This window comes from Numenius arquata, chromosome 11, assembly GCF_964106895.1.
Source record: "Numenius arquata chromosome 11, bNumArq3.hap1.1, whole genome shotgun sequence".
NCBI classification, from domain to species: domain Eukaryota; kingdom Metazoa; phylum Chordata; class Aves; order Charadriiformes; family Scolopacidae; genus Numenius; species Numenius arquata.
Genome location: NC_133586.1, coordinates 23,804,606 through 23,824,823, shown reverse-complemented (window position 1 = coordinate 23,824,823; position 20,218 = coordinate 23,804,606). Strand labels below are relative to the sequence as shown.

General features: G+C 56.2%; 2 protein-coding genes across 2 annotated transcripts in view; one reads left to right on the top strand and one right to left on the bottom strand.

Annotated features, from left to right (window-relative positions):
• Positions 1–807: 807 nt before the first annotated feature.
• Positions 808–9,312, top strand: LOC141469924 (sodium/nucleoside cotransporter 2-like). The gene is made up of 17 exons (XM_074155745.1): positions 808–876; positions 949–1,046; positions 1,522–1,613; positions 2,070–2,259; positions 2,635–2,776; positions 3,548–3,661; positions 4,056–4,133; positions 4,516–4,596; positions 4,938–5,018; positions 5,157–5,282; positions 6,521–6,651; positions 6,861–7,029; positions 7,217–7,414; positions 7,881–7,962; positions 8,455–8,553; positions 8,991–9,102; positions 9,189–9,312. Exons 1-17 carry the CDS (start codon positions 808–810, stop codon positions 9,310–9,312), a joined length of 1,986 nt encoding a protein of 661 aa, XP_074011846.1.
• Positions 9,313–9,773: 461 nt separating this feature from the next.
• ALPK3 (alpha kinase 3) overlaps positions 9,774–20,218 on the bottom strand; it is a 33,881-nt gene continuing 23,436 nt past the window's right edge. The window contains exons 6-14 of the mRNA XM_074155500.1: positions 16,009–17,851; positions 15,074–15,221; positions 13,515–13,642; positions 13,205–13,240; positions 12,810–13,084; positions 12,367–12,455; positions 11,901–12,118; positions 11,651–11,699; positions 9,774–11,486 (exon numbers count right to left, since the gene is read on the bottom strand). Of these exons, the coding sequence (XP_074011601.1) occupies positions 11,165–11,486; positions 11,651–11,699; positions 11,901–12,118; positions 12,367–12,455; positions 12,810–13,084; positions 13,205–13,240; positions 13,515–13,642; positions 15,074–15,221; positions 16,009–17,851 (3,108 nt within the window). The 3' untranslated portion in view covers positions 9,774–11,164. The remainder of the gene's footprint in view (positions 11,487–11,650; positions 11,700–11,900; positions 12,119–12,366; positions 12,456–12,809; positions 13,085–13,204; positions 13,241–13,514; positions 13,643–15,073; positions 15,222–16,008; positions 17,852–20,218) is intronic.

Sequence of the window (20,218 nt, the reverse complement as noted above, 5' to 3'; positions counted from 1 at the left end):
AGGAAGCAGGGTGTGACCCTGCCATCTCCACCTTGTCCATGCAGACCTCTGCAACTCTCATCCAAAGCAAGAACAACTCCTTACTCCCTCTGTCATCACACAGAACTGCTCCAACGGCCAATCGCTGCCTTCTCTGCTCTTCCCTCATCCTTCTCCAGGTGAACTGGGAGAGTGTCCAAATGGGATGCTCCAAGGGTTCATGCCCCGGCATAACACTGGTTCTTCTGGTTTTGCTGGACCAGTTCTCCCAGTATGATCCTCTTTTAGGACCAGTCTCCATGCAAACTACTGCTTATTCCTACCCATCCCTCCTGCACTGTCCTACTTATCAGCCTGAAAGGACCTTCTTTCTTATCTTACTTGGTTGCACCACGAGCTCTCGAGGAGGGATGCAGGCAGATTTATTTTTTGCAAAAATCTCACTCGCAAAGGGGCTCATGGAGGCTGGTGGCCACTGCCACCAACTTGGAGGAGAGGTACCAGATCTCCCTGCTGCATCTAATCTTCTCCTGTAATTCCTTGGAAGCACTGAAGAGCACAGGCCTTCCCAAATTACAGGAGAACAAGGAAGTCAGCACACCAGCCCCACAGCTTGAGGACCCCGTGGGATGGTCCCTTGATGTGCTGGTGCAGGAACTGCTCTGAATCCCTACTGCAAAGGGCATTCTCCTCTCAGAGACCCAAAATTGAAAATCGGGGCTAGACTTCCATCCTTCCCAAAGCTGATTCCCTTCTTCTCTCCCCAGCCAGCGTTGGTCTCTCGCAGTGCTGTTTCCCTAATGCATTGAAGCTGCAGCGCTTCTGGAGATGGAAGAAAACCAGATAACCCTGGACAACCTTGAGAAGGGGACAGATAACCGAGCTTTCAGCTCCCTGGTAAGTCCTCCCTTCCTCTCCGGCTGGAGTACAAGAGCTGCTCAGTGTGCTCCTGCTAATGATGTTTTCCAGGGGGAGGAGAGACTCAATGAGGAATCTGATGGTCCACATGGTGAGAGCGAGGAGGAGAGGAGAGGAAAAGGGAAAGGGAGATTCTCCTCCTGCTGCAGGTAGGGTAACCCCTGGAGATGTGTGTATGTACAGTATTTCCAGTGGTCATAGCAAGTCTGCAATCCTTGGGCCAGTATTTCTCCTGGAGCCAAGGCAGGGTTGCAAGTACGTGATCTGGGAGCACAGTAGGGTCATATTGACCACAGAGGACACACAGTGCCTGATGGCTCCATATGGCTTTGTGAGGTGGCAGTGCCAGATCTCTGTCCCCATAGTAGCCACGCAGAGCAAGCTTCTGCTTGGGGTGCCCAGGGTGCTGGGCTGTGTAGTCTTCCCTGCCATAACTGGCCAGCTCGCTCCTTGGGGAGTGGACAGCAGAGTGATAGAGGCCACGGCACACCTACACCACCCGCTGCTGCCACAGGTGCCCTCTGGGAGGCACGGTCATGACCCAGCTCCATTGAGTTGGGTTGGGTTGATCTTCAGGATCCATCTTCTGTGCCTCTCATGTCTCTGGCACGTGACTCTTCCCAGGAAGGCCCTGCAGCCGGCATTCAAGGCAAAGCGCTTCTTCAAGGCTCATGCCAAGGTGTTGAAAATGGTCGTCCAGATGCTTCTTGGAGTAGGTGAGGACTTCCCACCACTGAGATCCCATCTCCACATCCCTTTGGATGGCCGTGCCCTCAGACTCCAAGCACTGGCCTCAGCCACCAATGTGGAGGCTGTATCTGCTCTCGCCAGCCCCACTACCTTCCTCCTTCTCACCCCACCACTCCTGTCCATGAGTGCTACCTGCACCTCACTGTCCTCCTGTCCTTCCTCCACCTACCCAAAGGTGACTGTGGGGTGAGCCTGTGACTCTTCTGCTTGCTCCATGTGCCCCCAGACAGCTGAGTTGCTGTCAACAGTGAGCCCGGCTGGAGTGGTGCTCCCTAAGTCCTCCCCACACACAGATGGGAGCCTCAAGGGTGGCCAAGGAAGGACATTTGGAGGAAATGAACCCCATTGTTGGCCCCAGTTAGTGTTACGAATCTGTGATCCTATGGCCCTGACATTTCTGACCCCCAACATACCTTCTCCAGCCTACATGTGCTACTTCATTGCGGCCTGTTGGCTCAACTTGCACCGAGCCCTTGCCTTGGTCATCATGACTGCTGTGGTTGTCGTCTTCACCTGCTGGAGCCTCTTGAAGAAGCAGTGTGGGGCAAAGCTATTGCTGCTCCTCAGCCCTGTTCAGAAATGCTTCCAAAAGTCCTGGCCGTGGCTGAAATGGTGAGTTGGGAAGAGGCAGGGCCACATCCCTCCCAGTGCCTGGTCCCCTCTCCCATGGCTGCCCCACCGGAGCTGGGCTGGTGCACCTCACAGCCAGTGGCACTGGGCACATGCCCTAGTGCCATGCAGGCACCTCATGAGTGATAAGGCACAGCCCAACCTGGGAACCACTTGAAAGTCGTGGCAGAAACATCTTGCTACTCTGCCTCAGTAGTGTGATGGCTACTCACACCCCTAGTTTGTGTCTGAGCCCCAGGTTTCATCAGATGTATCAACCTTACAGTGGCATCTCCTGCACGATTAGCTCCTGCCCTTCATGAGCTGCCCTCCCCATGAGGACATCCTCTCTGTGACAGTCTGGGATTTCCTTTGCAGGCTGGTGTGGGTGGCCCTCCTGGGAGGCCTGATCACGTGGCTGGCTTTGGACACCTCCAGAAATCCAGAGCAGCTCATCTCATTAGCTGGCTTCTGCTTTTTGGTGCTGTTCCTGTTTGCCTGCTCCAAGCACCATGGCGCAGTACGTGTTTCAGGTGTGGCTTGGCCATTGGTCCCCTTGCAGGAGGTAGCCACCCAGTACCGGGGAACAGGTGCTCCCTTCCCACTGGCATCTCCAGATAGCCCACATTGCTGGAGCTCCCTGGAGGAAGCAGAAGCCCAGCAGGGCTACTAGGCAGAGCTGGGCACACCTTGGAGAGCTGAGCTGGTCGGGTTGATGGAGCCCCAAAGCTACCTCTGTCCCACTGCTCAACTTCGGGCTCCCCCACAGTGCCACCATCCTCTTTTCCACCATGTCCCTCATAGCGGGTCAGACTCAGAGACCCAGCACCAGGCTCATGCCTCAGCACCAGGTGCCTGCAGGTAAAAGGTGGGCCTGAGGTGGATTCGACAGAAATGATTGAAGTCCCAGTGGCTTCCAACCCAACCTGCTTCAATGTTTTGGGTGATCACTCCATCCCCTTCCTCCAAAGGAAGGGGAAGTTTTGCTCTAGTGGGTCTGTACTACCAGTCAAACCACTAGAAGGGCTCTATGCTCATCTGCTCCTGGGTAAGCCTGGCAGGTTATGTTCCACCAGCCAGTTCCTGCTTCCCACTGACTCTTCTTCTACTATCACCAACCTATGTTTGTGGGTTTCTATGACACTCTATTTATGAACAGCCCCATGACTGTCACCCAGGGCACAGTGTGATGGTGTTTGCCATGTGCAGCTGTCAAAGGGGCAGGAAGCCAGAGAGGGAACTCTGTAGGCTTTGCTCATGTCTCAGTCCCCATTCTGCTCTTGGTCCCCAGGTGTCCTGGAGAGCCGTTTTCTGGGGTCTTGGCTTGGAGTTCTTGTTTGGACTCTTGGTCCTCCGAACATCCCCTGGCGTCCAAGCTTTCAAGTGGCTGGGTGACCAGATCCAGGTACTGAGTCTGCTCATTCTGTCCCATGCTTGCACTCTCCATGTAGCTTCTCTGGGATCAGCAAGAAGAGCAGAGGGTGGCATGGGGCAGAGAAGCTGCAGGGACTGCAAGCTCACAAACATTTTTGGGGGGAGCTGGAGAAAACTCTTTCCTGGTTTTCTGAAGCAGCCCAGGCCCTTTGGTGTGGGTCTCCCTTGCAGACTGGAGCAGTGCCCTGTGGCTCAGAGACCGCCCACCAGTATCCATAACTTAAGTTTCACAAGGTCCTTCTCTGATGGGGTAGTGAAGTGAAGCTGTGGGGCTGGGGGTACAGACCTCTGTTAGGTTGAAGTGAGATGTCAGGGAAAGAGCTAACGGAGACCTCTGTCCTACCATGTAACTTCTCCACTTGCAGATCTTCCTGGGCTACACCACAGCTGGCTCCAGCTTCGTCTTTGGGAACGAGCTCATTGATAACGTCTTTGCCTTTCAGGTCAGCTTGGGGAATGGGGTATGGGAGGGAGAGGCACAGCCTGGATTTTTTCTGGCCTGGCTGCCTTCCTGGGTCCTGGAGAGAGAGCACGGGGCTGAATGCAGCCTGTATTGCGGGAGCAGAGCTCAACCAGCTCAAGGATGGGTCTCCCTCAGCTTTGTACCCACCTATAGGCCTCCCCAGTGCCATAGGGGATTTGCACTGGCCCCCCGTCCCTCCTGCCAGCCTGGCATAGTCTTGTGGCACCCCGATAGCTTGGGCTGGTGATGCAGCACCATCCATGCCCACCCAGCTCATGAGACAGAGGGACTTGGTCTCCAAGTGCACTTAGATGTGTTGCTCAGCTCTCCTTTAACCCTGTCCTGTGGTGCCTTGCCTGCAGACTCTGCCCATCGTTGTTTTCTTCAGTTGTGTGATGTCCATCCTCTACTACCTTGGTGCTATGCAGTGGCTCATTGTCAAGGTAGGGCCTCACACCCGGCTCTGGGATGGTGGTAGAAAGGAGAAGAACCTGGTGTTCTCTGACTACATCATAGATCAGCTGAAGGATGTCTCAGGAAAACTGGGATGGTCCTAATTTGGGGTGATTTGTCCTGCTAAAAGAACACACGCAGACCTCCTCTTCCTTACATATCCTCCTGAGAAAGCTCACCCCTGGGGTTGATGTTACTACCTGGTTTGTGGGCGCTTTCCAAGATCACCTTTGTTGCAGTAGGCTGGAGGGCCAAATGGTGCCCTGCTTCATGGATTAGGTGGCAGGGTGCCAGGAGCCTTTGTGAATGCAGTGGCCCTGTCTTTCCACAGATCTCCTGGCTGCTTCAGGTCTCAATGGGCACCACTCCCACTGAGACGCTCAGTGTGGCGGGGAACATTTTTGTGGGACAGGTAAGGTCCTGAAAAGGAGATCCCACTTCTCAACCCTTGCAGCTTAGCCTGCCCAGAGGAAGGGTCTTCTCCCTTCCCAGGAGACCTGTGGCCCTGTGTGGCCCTGCCTCAAGGAAAACAACGTTTTCTCTCTTGCAGACGGAAGCTCCGCTGCTCATCCGCCCGTACCTCGCAGACATGACCCGTTCAGAAATCCATGCTGTGATGACTGGTGGCTTTTCCACCATTGCAGGCAGCGTGATGGGTGCCTACATATCCTTTGGGGTGAGTGCACGAGCAGACACATGCCACATGCTCCCAGCTATGAGGTCCCAACATGTAAGACCTGCCCTGGACTTGCAGGGGACAGAAGACCCCCAGCAGGTGTCCCATGGTCCCCTTCCATAAGCAGTATGAGGGCAGCATGCCTCCACGTCCAGTCTCACCTTGGCTGGTCTGGCCAAAACCCCAAAGCCCTGCCAGGTAGAAGGCACTGCCATGGGACCCTCACTGCATGTCCTTGCACAGCAAACAGGGCAAATCTCACCAAATCACAGGATAATTTAGCCTGGAAGGACCCTCTGGAGGTCTCTGATCTACCCTCCTGCCCGAATGAGGTGATAGCAAAGCCCAAGGGCATGCCCAGGGCCTTGTCCAGGTTGGTGGTGAACATCCCCAAGGATGGAGATCTCCCCCCACCTCTCTGGTCCACCCAACAGATTCCCCAGTCACGGGGAACCATTTTTTTTTTTTATATCCAACTGGAATTTCCCCACTGAAATTGTGTTGTTTCTTCTCACCTTTTCACTGGGGAACTCTGAGTGGTGTCTTCCCTCCACCTCCCTTTTATGTAGTTGGGAACAGCCACTACAATGCCCCCAGCTCTCTTTTCTCCCAGCTGAACAAGCCCAGCTCCTCCAGCATTGCCTTGGTGGTCCTGTGCCCTGCCCCCCACCCCGGGATGCCCACTTCAGTTCATCAGTGTCTCAGCCCTGGACACAGCGTCCAAACGTGGCCTCATCAGCGCTCTGTAATGGGGAATAAACCTTCCCCTCGACCTGCTGGCTGAGCGCCTGCTATTTAAACATTAATTAGTCTCCTTAAATGGGGAACCAAAGGTGAAAGGTCAGAGAAATGAGGTGTTGCCACTCGGCAGGCAGGGGAGGGGTGAGACAGGGAGCATGGCTCTTCGTCAGCAGGTAAAAGTTCACAATGTTCCACAACCTATTACTCTGATACTGATAAAAACAGACAAGGAAGGGACAAGAATCACCACAATGAGGTCAAAAGCAGGAGAGATTAACATCTCAGAGGCCATGATGCTGGCGGCTCCAGCAACGCGTCCATCCAGGCGATCTGCCCTACGTGCTGTGGCTGGCTAGGATGGGAAAAAGAGAGACATTTTTCCCACCCTGAGCAAACAAAGAACCCTGAACCACCCCGAGCACCACTGATGCCAGCCGTGTGCTGGGATGCCCTGGGGTGGCACAGAGGTGCCCAAGCCCACGCTCTGCACGTTGCAGATAGATGCGGCATCGCTGATCGCAGCCTCCGTGATGGCTGCGCCCTGTGCCCTCGCCATGTCCAAACTCGTCTACCCCGAAGTGGAAGAGTCCAAGTTCAAGGGCAAAGCAAGCATCTGCCTCGCCCGTGGGTGAGTGTGAGGAGCAGGACGGTGGAGCGGGGCTGCACACACCCTGCCAGCATGGGGAAGCCATGGGAGCAGTGCGGGGCCACAAGCGCACATTGCAAGTGACCTGAAGCTGGGAGAGCCTGTGGTGTGAGGACACCCACGGAGTGAAAGCTGGCCCCACACAGGGGACGCATGGCAATGTGAACCCACCAGGGTCTTTCTCCACGCAGGGAAGAGCAGAACATCCTGGAAGCTGCAAGCAACGGGGCTGCTGCCTCCGTGGGGCTTGTGGCCAACATTGCAGCCAACCTCATTGCCTTCTTGGCGGTGCTGGAGTTCATCAATGCTGCTTTGCGCTGGTTAGGGGAAATGGTGGACATCGAGGGGCTGTCCTTCCAGGTAACCAGCCCCATGGATTGGGCTGCCAGAGCCTGCATCCCCCACAAATGCCCACCTTTGCCTGCTGCCCCAGGAGGCTGCCAAGACCCTTGCTGGGTGTTTGGCAGGTGCTGGCGGCAGGTGTCCAAGCCAGGGGCTACGCAGATGGTCACCTCTGAGTTGTTCCCTTCTGGGATGCTTTTCCCAGGTCATTTGCTCCTATGTCCTCATGCCCGTGGCCTTTCTCATGGGGGCAGACTGGGCAGACTCGCCGCTGGTGGCTGAGCTCCTGGGGATCAAGATCTTCCTGAATGAGTTTGTGGCATACCAGCAGCTGGCCACGTACAAGAAGAACCGTCTGTCAGGCCTGGAGGAGTGGGACGGGAACCGGAAGCAGTGGATATCTGTGAGGGACACCTGCCACCCTGCCAGGCACAGGGCAGGGATGGAGCCAGCCAAAATGGGGCATGGGACCTGGCCAGACAGATGGGTGGTGGGCAGGCAGGGGGATGATGGTGCTGGGGGGGGGGAGGGCACCTATGGCCAGCTAGACTTGGATGTCTACAGACTGCTGGGCACTGGGCCATTCTGAAGGAATCCGTGAAGCCCTGCCCCATTTATTCTGCTCCTTGGTGGGGCACATCATAGTGCTACAGGGCCCCCTGTTCCCCCAGGGCAGCCTCTCCTAGGGGTAAGGTACCCACCACCTGCATGCTCACTCCCAAAAATAGCTGAAGGAGAAAGGACTGAGGTGTGGGACTCGTTTCCACCATATCTGGCTGGGCTGGGAGCTACAACATGGTGCTCAGCTCTGGGTGCTCTGGGGTTGGTGCTGGGCCAAGGTGACCAGCCCCTGCTGCTGTCTCCTCCAGGAGCGAGCTGAGAGCATCACCACCTTTGCACTCTGTGGATTCGCCAACCTCAGCTCCATTGGGATCATGCTGGGAGGCCTGGGTGAGTGTGACCTGCGTCCAGTGGGTGCCTGGGCACCATGCAGGGAGATCCTGGTCCCAGGGAGCAAGGGCTCAGCTAGAGCAGGAGGAATTTGCTGGCCTCAAGCCTCCATGCTTGGTCTCTGCCAGCACACAGATAAGAAACAGGACTTGCACACATTGACAGGGATGATTTTGCACTGCACCCATGGGCAAGAGCACGTGCCTGTGCCACAAGCCCAGGTGCCACCCAGCCATGGGGCAAAGAGCAGAGACTCCAGCGCTGAGAGCACTGAGGGCTCTGATTGATGGTGACTGATGGGTGCACGGTGGGCACGGTGCTCTGAGAGCACCCACCGCTGTCAGCACGTGCAGACAGCGTGCTGGTTGCTGGCTGGGACCACCATGTCCCCCCAGACACTAGGGGCTGGGTGGGCAGGGTACACCTTTCCCCAAGCCGGGGTAGAGCTGGAGCAAGGCTCTGACTGGCCTTGGTCTCTGCTTTGCCCCGCAGCCTCCATGGTCCCCCAGCGCAAGGGCGACTTGGCCTCTGTCGTGCTGCGAGCCCTCGTCACTGGCATCTGCGTCTCCATGCTCAATGCCTGCCTGGCAGGTAGGTCCCCGCCCACAGCCAGTGGGGCCAGAGAGAGCTGACAAGGGACAGCCAAAGGGCTGAAGACCCCTATAAATGCAGATGCAGGGATGGGGACAGCTGGGCTGTCCTCCCTGGGGCTCTGTCAGGGTCTCCAAACCCTCTGCTGTCCCCCCATGGCTTCACCAGGTGCTGCCCAAGCCCAATAGCTCTGCTGCAGCCCCTTACCCACAGCTGGGCTGGGGACATTTGGGGCACTGCAAGGAGCTCCCCGGGGCCACTGCCGTCTAGGGGGTGAGGTGGGACGGCGCATGGGACCCACATGCACAGTCCCAGGTACAGGGTTTGCAAGGAAGCATGGTTGGGGTGTGGGATTTGCAAGTGGGATTGGGGCTCAGGGTACAGGATTTGGATGCATGGTCTCTTGAGGGACCCAGCCAGGAGACTTTGTCCCCCAGGTCTCCTTCATATGCCGACGGAGCTGGGTGACTGTGTGACCTTCCTCAGCACCACCAACTTCAGCTCGACCAGCTACACCACGTACATGTGCTGCAAGCAGCTCTTCACCAGGTGGGGGTGAAGGAGCCGTAGGGTCCTGCCTGGGGATGCGGGTGGTGGGACGGCAGCTTCTCCTGACCTCACTTCTCTCCTTCCAGCTCGCTGCTGGAGAATGGGACACTCTCCTTCACAGGACCCTGGGCCAGCCAGGCGGAGAGCATGCTGTATGTGATGCAGTGCTGCGGGCACTACAACCACACGTCCTGCGCAGGGACAACCTAGAAACCTGCAGGCAGCTGCCCACAGTGGGGAAGAGGGCCCGGGAGCACCCAGAGTCTACCCCAAAGGTAGAAAAAACCCCACCAGAGACCCACGCGTCTGGTCTCCTCCACTGGTGGGACGATGGACAGCCCTGCACACCTTGCACCAGCACCCCTAGGTGGTGGCCCCACAGACATAAAGGAACTGCTCCCAAATAAACCATGGAAATCCCCGTGTGCCTGCCCTCAGCACCCCCAGCCCCAACCACAGCCATCCCATGGGGCACAGGGTGCTTTGCTCAGGCTGCAGACCTCGCAAGCCTGGTAGCCAGCCTTAGGGTCCATCCCTGGCCACCCTCTTCTCCCCCCGCGGCATGCGGACAGGGGTAGAGCTATTACTTGAAGACACTTCCATGCCCCGAACAGAAAGCCGCCCCATCCTGCTGTGTGTTCGGGTGCATCCTTTCTGCAAGGACCACAGCACCGGGGAACAGGCAGGCCAGTCCTTCTCGCTTTATTGCACTCGAGAGCACCCATTCGCCAGCACGGCCATGGTATATACACTGTTATTTTACAATAACCTAACAACAAAGCACCAGGACTCGAGAGCCCTCCCAGGCCGGTCCCTTCCCCGCACCCAGCCACCATTGGGGACATGAGCCTGCAGGGTTGCACTGCTGACACCCGGGACCTAACAGCTCGGCAGCAAGATGAAGCAGCAGCACTGGAGCTCTTCGCAGGTCTTGCTGCCCACTGCCATGCTTTGCCGGCTGCTGCACGCCTGGGCAAACCCATGGGCACAAGGGAGGCTGGAAGCAGCGCAGGGTGCTTTACTCGCCATCACTGCCCATCCGTCACAGGGCCCGTGGTGGGTGCTGCCAGCTGCCAGCATGGTAGGGTGGGTGCCAAGGGGGGCTGACACTAAGCAAGCATGACCAGGTGGTGCTGTGGGGCTGGGCAGGGCATACGGGGTCTGTGTGCGGCAGGTGGGCAAGGAGCGGTGAGTCCTGCGGGCTGGAGACCCACACAGGCCAAAGCAGCGCCGGGCAGGGATGTGGGGTCTCCCCTTTGCCCCGCTGCCGGGAGGCCCATGTGAGGTAGAACATCCTGACCGTGGGGCTGGCAGCCCCCACAGCAGCACTGTGGCCCTGCAAGGGTGGGGAGGATCACCCCAGGGGTGCAAAAGCCCATGCCCGTGCAGCTGCTGGTACCAATGCCAGCGCCCCGCCATGGGACCGGCCTGCACCCCAGAGCCACAGGCAACAGCAGCAGGAGCCCTGCAGCATCACCGCTAATCCCCTCCACAGCAAAACCTTCTAAATCACAGTGTTCCAGGGCAAACGGGAGCACCTGGGCACTGTTCGCGTTCACATCCTTGACATGGAGTGCTGGCAAGGCTTGGCACGGTGGCTTTATGGAGGACACAAAGAGGGACACGAGGTGCTGGGAGGTAGGAGGGCAGCCCGAACTTCCAGTTTGCTCAGGGGAACTAGGCAGGGGGCATGGCGCTGGCAAAGCCCAAGGGAGCAGCTCTGACAGCCGCTGCCTTAAGGAAGGCAAATGGAGAGACTGGAGAGAGGAAAGTGAGCCCTAGCGTGGGGGACACAAGTGGCCCCGCAGGCTCCACCACCGGCAGCAGCTCTTGTGAAGAGTTGTGGGTGAAGGTTCCAGTTCAGAGCCCCTCCACGGCCCCAGCCGAGCTGCTCACACTAGCACACACCACACAATACAGGCGCCGCGGGCCGGGAGCTGAGGGGAGGAGAGCAGGGGCAGCGGCCGCTGCTGGCGTCACCCTGTCCCGGCTGCACTGGGGGCTGCCTTGGGGCTGCTTGGGCTGGGGTCCGCAGCGGGGGTCCTAGCCACAGCAGCTCCAGCTACTGTGGGCGGCCAGACCCACCATTCTCTCCTGGCCTAGGTTTGGAGGCTGACAGGGCCTCCCCCATTTCTGCAGCTCTCCGGGAGCTCTTGGGGCTCACGGCAGCCTTGCGGGTGCCCTGGGGACTCACCAGCCCCTTCTTCTGGAGCTGGGGGCTGGACTGGGCAGATTTCCTACCCATGGAGGGGCTCTTGGGGCCCTTGGGCTTGGCTGGCTCCAGCGTCTTCAGGCCCAGGATGCTGCAGTAATGGTTACACTGGTGAGCAGCCACAAACTGCTCCAGCAGGGAGGGGAAGCAGCTTTCCTTCAGCCCCTGGAACCTGCCAACACAGCCATCCTCAGCCCCTGCTTTGCTCCAGGAGACGTCCCACAAGAGCAGGTAGCTGAGGACAGAGCCCAGCTCACTACCATGGCCCTTCGCCATGCGAGCAGCGGAGCCAGAGGCCACCAAGGCCACCCTGCGCCAGCAGCTCGGGTCACTCACCCTTTCAGGTTGGTAGCGATCCGCACATTGGTCATCTTCCAGCCCACTCCTGCGATGAAAGGGAGGACAACCAGTTTCTGCCCCAAGAAGGACGGACCCACCAGCACAAAGGGCACGTCATTGCCCTGGGAGCTGGGCTCCATGGCACATAGGGAAAATGGCAGGAGGGCAAGGCTTGGGCTTTTCCTCCTCCTTTCATGGGTCAGAGGGTGGTGAGGGGCTACAGGAATCAGATGGGAGATTCCTTTACCTTCCATGTCCGTCACGAGGATGTTTCCATTTGTCCACTGGTAGACCCAATGCTGGAAGGTGCAGCATTTGAGCACGATCTCTGAGGTGCCTCGTGCTACCAAGCTGCCATCTCTCTCAGTGACACAGTACTGCTCGCAGGGCCCGCCCAGGTCCTCCTCCATCGTGGCATAGGGGATGTTGTTGGATGGTCGGTAAATCAGGTACACAGGAATTATCCTGCGTGGGAGCACACAGACAGGGTCAGCACCAGCTGGTGAGCTCTCCCACTGCAGCACGTAGGGATGTGCACCGCTGTCTGCAACCCTGGCTTTTGCCTTCCCCCTAATATCCCTCTTGCATGAGTGTGGGAAAAGAGGGTGCTGCCCCTCGGGATGTCCCCAGCACCCACAGGCAACCCTCCCCCACCATCCCCCAGGACGCTCTGCCGGGCTGCCAAGCCTGTGGAGCCACAGCGCCTTACTTACTCGGGCACCGCTCCAAAGTGAGGGACGGCTCGTGCCTCAGCAGCAAAGATCTTGCAGTACTCACGGCTGGAATTCTGGATTTTACATTCCTGGAGACACAAACAGGAGAGTCAGGACCCTGTCCTGCCTCGCACCAACGCGTCCCCAGGACCCTCCTGCCTGGCAAGGTATCCCTTAGGACCACTGCCAGTTGCCTCCCTGTCCCAGTGATCAAAGGACAAGAGACAGAATAGCTCTGAGCAGCTCAGTGTTGCTCAGAGAGAAGAGCTGAAGCCAAGAATAACAAGGACATCACCAGCCCACTGAGATGGCTCGACCCCTCCAGAGCATTCAGAAAAGTGGACAGAAGTAAAGAAAGAGGGCACAGAGCTGGGGACCGCAGCATAGACAGATGGGGAAGGAGTGGGGGAGACAGGCAGAGGGTGCCCCCCAAGGATGCCCACCTGGATGGTGATATCGTAGTTCTTCTCAATGAGGCTGTTGTCATTCTTGGTCCCAAAGACAATGAAATTGCGCACTTTGATGACACAGGTGCAGCCAGACTCAAAGACAGGCTCCAGGCCGTAGATGGCTCTGGCGCGGCAGGCTTTGCGCAGGAAACCGGCGCCCACCTCCATGTCCTCGCTCACCACACGCCCGAAGAGCTTATCCCCCCAGTAGCCTGCATCAGCCAAGCCCTTTGCGAACACCATGGGTGTCATCTCAATCTCCTCTCCAACTGGCAAAGGGAAGAGCTGGTGAGGGAGGACAACATGGGCACCTCCTGCTCCCCCACAGAGCTGCATGCCCCCACACAGCAAGGGGCAGCAGTTGCAACTCATCGGCACATGGCCCTTACCTTCGATCTCTTCCCGCAAGACAAATCCTGACAACACTACAGGAGACACAAAGCAAAGATGCATTAAGGTCCTGCCAGGATCCCACCCTGCCCCACAGGCAGGCGGGAACCCGAGGGATGGCAAGGAAGAAGGTGTGAATCACTCATAAATTAGCAGGTGGAGGCAGATGCACATCACAGAGATGGTGTTTGGGGAGTACAAGGCTCACCCCTCTGCAGCCTGCCACCAAGCCCTCCTGGTGGCTCACCGTGCTGCCCCGCAGCCACCTGGGCAGGTGGGAGAGCTGCCAGGCTGCTGAGGGCTCCTTACCTTCTGGGCTGAGCAGGAAATCAGTAGAGTCGGTGCCATACTCATTGCTGATCACGCACCGGTAGACCCCACAGTCCTTCTGGGATGCCTGCACGACAGCCAAGGCTGCCTGGCCCTCATCTCCAGTGCTGCAAAAAAGCAGAGCATGACCTCATCCCCGAGTGACGCGTGGGGGCACGTGGGAGCCCTGCCACGGGCCCTGTGGGAGGGCACTGTGCTGCCCTTGGAGGGCTGGAAAAGGGCCCAAGAGCATCCCAGCTGCTCCCCAGCACCTCATGGCACAAGGAGGCCTGCCCTGCAGATTGTACGCACAGAGACGCTCATCCGCCAGGAAAGCCCTGCAAAGTCTGGCCAAGATTGGGCTACTGACTGATAAAGCTACTTGCCTCTGAGCGTGGCTGGGTCAGTGCTGTGCTACAGACCTAGACATCTAGATGGGATGGCTGGAAGCCAAACAGCCAGAGCTTCTTTTTTAGCCATTCGTGACTGAGGGTAGACAGCACCCCCCATCCTGCAGGCTGCCCCTCTCTGAGGGACCAGCAAAGCACAAGTTCTGTACCAGCAGGCTGATGGTCTCCTCCAGCAGCTGCAGCACCAAGCTTTGGTGCTGGAGCTCTAGCCAAGGTGATGACACACTGGGCAGATGGGTCTCCACAAGAACCAAAGGCCTGTTTCTGCCCTGCATGGCCAGCATGAACCAGCAAGGGGATGACGGGCTCCAGAGGGAAGAGGTGGGACCCTCATCCTGAGACCTGCTGGCTGAGCCAGCTCTGCTCTGGTCAGCTAGAAGGCAACGGCCACTCCTGGTCCATCTGCCCCAGCTCAAGTATCTGCCATGGGAGATCATTTCTGCCCCAAAAGCACCTGTTTCTGCCTGCTCATTACAAAAGGAGCTCAAGGGACACTCAAAGGCATCAGGCAAATCCTATCCAATGTGGGTGATGTTCCCACACAAGCTCCCTTGGGGCTGAGAACACATTGCTCTCTATAATGCACCCAAAGGAGCACCTAGGACACAGCAAGCCACCCAACTGTCTGAATGTCCTCTCCCTGTGCAAGGGCAGTGCCAAGGGGCAGAGAAGGCACAGCCAGAGCTGCTTTTTCCCTGTTGGTGCTTGCCAGTGGTGGCTGCATGAAGCACCTGCTCGGGTGCAGTGTCCAGACCCTCCCAGCACAGCTCCACCCTCACATCTATCACTTGGGGTTCCGGTTTTGCAGTTCATACCCAGCTCTCAAACTCCGAGATGGGAACAGCACCGTCCCTGCTTCCCCAAAGTTCACCCTCCCCAGGGCTCTGCTACTCAAAGCATCAGCCCTCGAACAAGGCTCCAGATGGAGCATCAATAGGACAAATTTGGCAGCAAATCCCCATCCGGGCAATCCCTCCCTCTGCGGGCACTGAGAAGATCAAGTTCACAACGTACCATGCCATGCAATGAGCTTCTCATGCAGTCTAATGGAAGGGGCATCTTCATCCCAGTATATACAAGGAGCTGGATTTAACACACGAACCCAGGGCTATGCGCAAGGACTACAACAAAGCAGATCTGGCAAGTTACCTCCTTAGGGCTTCTGCTACAGGGATCTCGTCCTTGTACCACATCAGCTTAGAATCACTCAAAATATTGAAGAACTGGCACCAAAGTTTCAGGTTTCCTGATGCATCTGAAAATTGTTCTGCCCTGATCTTACGAATCACCTGTGGAGCTAAGGACAGGGTGCAAAGAGAGTGATGGTGAGACACGGAGTGCTGGCCGCAGCCCAGGGGACAGGCCAGCACCCCGCAGGACTTTGGTGGTGGGTGTCACAGGTAGGTCAGCACAGTCCAGTATAACATCACGTCCCCAGGGAAGGTGTCCGAGCTCCACTTGGATAAATACAGCGGGGATACAAGTGTATCCCTAGTGTACACCTAGCGGGGCTCAGCCAGGGGCAGTGCAGAAAAACACCGTGCAATGTTGGAGGAAACATTTATCTACCAAAGCAAGGATTCATACGGGTTACCCTCACTTTTGCAAGAGTGCTGATTTCTGCAAGGGCATCACTGGACTCCCACAAGCACTTCAACACCAGGATTATGCCTTTTCTAATTCGATGCCACGAGGGATCAAACTAGCATTGAGCATGGAGGTAGAAAAGGAGCGTGCCCCCCTCTGATGCCCACTGGACCCCGACCAGCACAAGGCAAGGTGAGGTCCAGGACACGCAGACCAAGAACAAGAGGATTACATGATTCCTTTGGCCAAGGAGGTCCCGGCTGTGGAGACAGCCAGCCTCAGCACTGCTGTCTCTGGCGTTCCTCTGCCCTCCCTTGTGCTCGGGAAGAAGTCTTGGGGCAGACTTTTGGCTTCCACACAGCCAAAATGCGATGCTGAACACCCTGCAAATGCACAAAGCTCACGTGGCCCCAGCTGACTATCGCTGGCTCAGTTGGCCAGGCTCCCTTTGTAGGCAATAAGGAAACATGTTTCACGGGGATTACCTCTTTCCTTACCTTTAAGTGGGTTATTTGCTTTCTTGGACTCTGCTGGCTGTGCGTCTGGCTTAGCATCTTCAGAGACCTCATGGTCACCACTGCTATCACCTGTGGGCTCCTCATACAGCTTAGGAACCTCCAATGTGGCCATCTTCTTTGTGAGGGTTGGTGAGCGCTGCTCCATGGGAGGGGATGGAGCCAGGGCAGGTGTCTGCAACTGGGCTGTGCTCTTCCTGGATTGCTGTGGCGAAATGGTAGAACTTCTCACGTGCCCTTGGCTCTCTGGGGTTGCCTCCTCTTCCTCCCCTACCTGCTTGGTTCTTGGCAGGTATATTTTGCGTCGGGCCCCAGAAGCAAGCTCCTCTGGCGTAGCACAAGGTAGCACTGCCAGAGGGTCACCAGAGCTTTCTTTCTCAGGGCTTGCTGGAGGCAAATCGGAAATATTATTAGGAGGCTGCCCCGCTCCCGCTGCTGGCATGCTGCCCACCACGATGGCAGGCACAGAGAGCTGGGGTGGCCCCTCCACCTCGGGAGTGAGGCGGGTACGTCTCTTTGGTGGCACAGGACTGCAAGCCAACATCTCCTTGCTGGTAACAAACTCCTCATTGATCATGCCCGTGATCCGCCTAGACGTCCTAGGGGTCAGAGGCAAGTTTTCTGCTGTCTGGAAGAGCTGATTGTTTTGTACCTTTTCTAAAACTCTCCTTGACGTGCGGGGGCTCAAGCCTGCAATGCCTATCTCCGGGAGCACAGCCGCCTCTGCATCAGGCTGCTCCTTCTCCCCAGGGTCTGTGTCCTCTTTTGTGGCACCCTTACTGCTATCTGACATTTGTAAAAGCAGCAGCAGATAGTTCTTCAAGGAGGAAACAAGGTTTTTGTGCTGCATCTTCTCCTCCAAAGACATCTCCTGAGGTCTCTCAGGGCTAGGCAGGACCAGAGGTTCTTGTGGTTGAACCTCAGCAACTCCTTCAAAAGTGCCTGAAGGTGCTGCCAGTTCCCGGCATGGAGCTGCGGCTGTTTGCTCTCCTCCCTTTCCTTGAGGTCCCACGCCCACCGGTTTGGTACTCTCCTCCCCTAATGTGCTGGCTGGAAACTTCTGTTGCAGGGCAGACCGATCCGCATTTTTGATTTCAATTTCTCCACTCGCAGGAGGCAGCAGCTGGGCTCCAGACGGGACCACCATTGCTGTAGCCTCCATACCTGCGGTGCTGGGAGCTGCGTGCTCTGCGGCCTGAGCCACTGTCTCCACTGCAGAAGCAGGAAGCAGCTCTTCCTTGGCAACTCGAACTGAGGCAGGAGCTGCCGTTCCAGTCTCCTGATGCCCCAAAGGTGTCCCTCCCGCCTCTCTGAGCGTAGTCCCAGGAGATGTCTCCTCTGCACTACTCGCTCCTGCCTCTGCACCAGGATGGCTCCCAGGCAGCTCTGCTCCTGCCTCTTTGCTCTTCCCATCCTCTGCTGCTGTCTGATGTGGGATTTGCTCAAGAGGAGTCTTTTCTCCAGGCTCTGGAGAACGTAATTTTGTTAGCAATGGCTCTCTCTCACCTTGGCTCTTGTGCTCTTGATATGACAGTCCTTGCTGGGTCTCTCTACCCTCGAGAGCATGGGAATGTCCTTCTGCCTGCTTCCTAGATGGAGGGTGTTTGCTGGGCTCCACGTGGTCTGGAGAAGGTGCTGGTGCCTTTGGTGGCTCCCGAGGCCTTAGCCGAGGGTTTGTTCTTTTCGCAGACCCCCTGGTCTCCTGGCAGACAGGAGTCTCTTTCCTGAGCTCCTCTAACTTGTTGGCTTGCTGACTAGTCTCTACGGTTGGACTGAACACTGGATGTTTTAGGCCACTAGCAGGCTCTTCCACTGTTACTGCAACCTACTCAAAAAAAGAAAATTAGTATCATTTTACCACCTGGGACCTGCTTGTGGTTCATCTATACCATACAGCACTGCCCAACTTCTGCCTGAATCGTAAGTGTGAACCTGGTATCGCTGATACTCATTTATCCAGGGTCTCCTGGCTTTGCTCCTGTGGTAGAGCGTCCCACAGCCCCCTGTCACTCTGCACAGAACGTTTTTTTTTCTTTGAATCAGCTCCAACTCTTCTGCCTTTCAATGCCTTGGTTGCGCACAAAGAGGCAGGAGATCTGTCCCTCTAAAACATTCAATGGCTTTTAATTCCATCTCCTGGGACAAGGCACCTTCCCAAGGAGTAAAACTTTCTCATTTTCACCAGCCATTGCTGAGATCTTGTATAATTTTCTTGCTCTTTTTAAGCCCCAGTGCTCCCCTGAGCACTGCAACCTCCACTCTGAGGGGGCCACTGGCATGTCACACACTATCTGTCTGAGGCCGTCCAAGTGATTTATAGTGAAATTGTACACCGTGACGTTATCTGCGCTATTTGACCATCCTGTTTCTCTGACATTCGGGAAGCTCAAATGTTTCCGACCACAGCTGCATACCAGCAGAGGTTTCAGCAAGCTGCCCGCTGTGACGGCTGAGCTTTATCCCAAGGAGATCTGGTGAAATCCTCCAGGCCAGGGGCACTATCTATTTTTGTCAGCTAAGGCTGAGGGGAGGCAGCGATACTGCTGATATAGGCTGTGCCAAGCTGATGCTCAATTAGCAACACCAGGACAACCGCATGGGAACAGGGCACACACAACGGGTTCCTCTTCCATCCCTTTCCATCTGCTACTAAGGATTGTCTCCTGAGGTCTGTGAATTGAGCTTTAAGCTTCCAAAATGAGCTGCATGGGAAAGGAGGGCTGTAGCACTTAGTCCTTCTATTTTGTGCCGCTTCAGCTTGGTTTGAAAGCCTGGAAAACCCAGGAAAGATAACGCTGGTCTTTCAGCAAGCCCTTCCCCAAACAATTGTTATGGCAATGGAAATATCAGAGGAAGGGGGGAGCATTAAGGGGGGCCATTCCTGCACACAAAATTCAAGTTTGCTTCCTTGATAGACTCCAAAGGATGCCAAAGGCTGGGCAGTTTCTGTTTCCACACAGAGAAATAGGGGCTTGGTTCATAGGGTTGCACAGACACCCCCAAATGCCACATGTTCCCCCAGAGCCATCTCCCCCAGCCTGAGTTTCACACACAGTATCCCAGTGCTCAGGCTTATAAGGTTTTGTTTGAAGAGACAGGCGGGCTTCATGCAGTGAAATCCCCGGGATTTACCACAGTATTCAGTCCTCTGTGGCCCAGAAAGGGATGGGGATGGATGGAGAAAGCCCAGTCCAGACACAGGGCCAGCGCTGGTCCCTCTGCTCAGGGGCTGAGCGTCAGGGTGCCCAGGGGGCAGGAGGTGGACCACGGCCGGTGGTTCACAGATGGAGGCACACAAGAGGCTCCACGCAATGGCGCTGATCAGTGGGGACATCCCGTTGGCTGAAGAGGAATTGGGGCTTGGGGGAAATTTGCTTATTGTTGGTGCATGAACTAAAGCTTGTTCAGAAAAGCTTTCTGGGAGCTTTTCAGAAAAGCATCTGTCCTTAAGTAATCATAAAACACTAGGGGCATAAAAAAGAAATATAACGAAATCACCAGTTTCAAAGTTAGGCAAGAGCGATCATCACACAAATCCTGTTTCTTCTCTGCTCTTGCGCATGAGAATGGCTACAGCCTGGCATTTTGCAAAGCCCTTCTGCTACAAATAAATCCAGCTCAAAAGAGAAGCCCTGAGCATGAGCCCCAGCTAGGTCCCGAGGCCAGGAAAACACTTGTGCTACGACCCTGTCTTGTTTAAGAGAAAGAATAAAAAAGAAAAAGCCAGGCAACCCGTGTCCTGGGGAGTGAAAATATCCTCAAACACACTCAGAGTGAGCTTTAAAGGGCTCTAAAATAGCTTATTTGGTCACACAAAAGCCTGAGCACTTTCCCCAGCATCACCAACTAGCTGAAGCATTCAAATTCAAATCAAAAGCATTCCCTTTTGTCTACTCAAAGGCACAGCAGCTGACAAGTTACAGGTTTCCCTCTGTGAGTGGGTTTTTGAAGAGGAAAATACCTTGATCCATGCCAAAGGCTCAGGGATCACAGCCCAAGCCTGGCAGCTACACACCAACACTCTCCACCCTTCTTAAGAGCAAGGGGCATAAAAATGAGTGGAGAGGGAGAAAACCAATTGCTTTGCCACGGGCCTGCATGCACAGCAATAATTCCTGCAGCAACATGTGATGCTGATGGGTCAGGTTAAAGATGGGTTCAGGGTGCTGTGCTGTGTCCAGGACCCAGATAC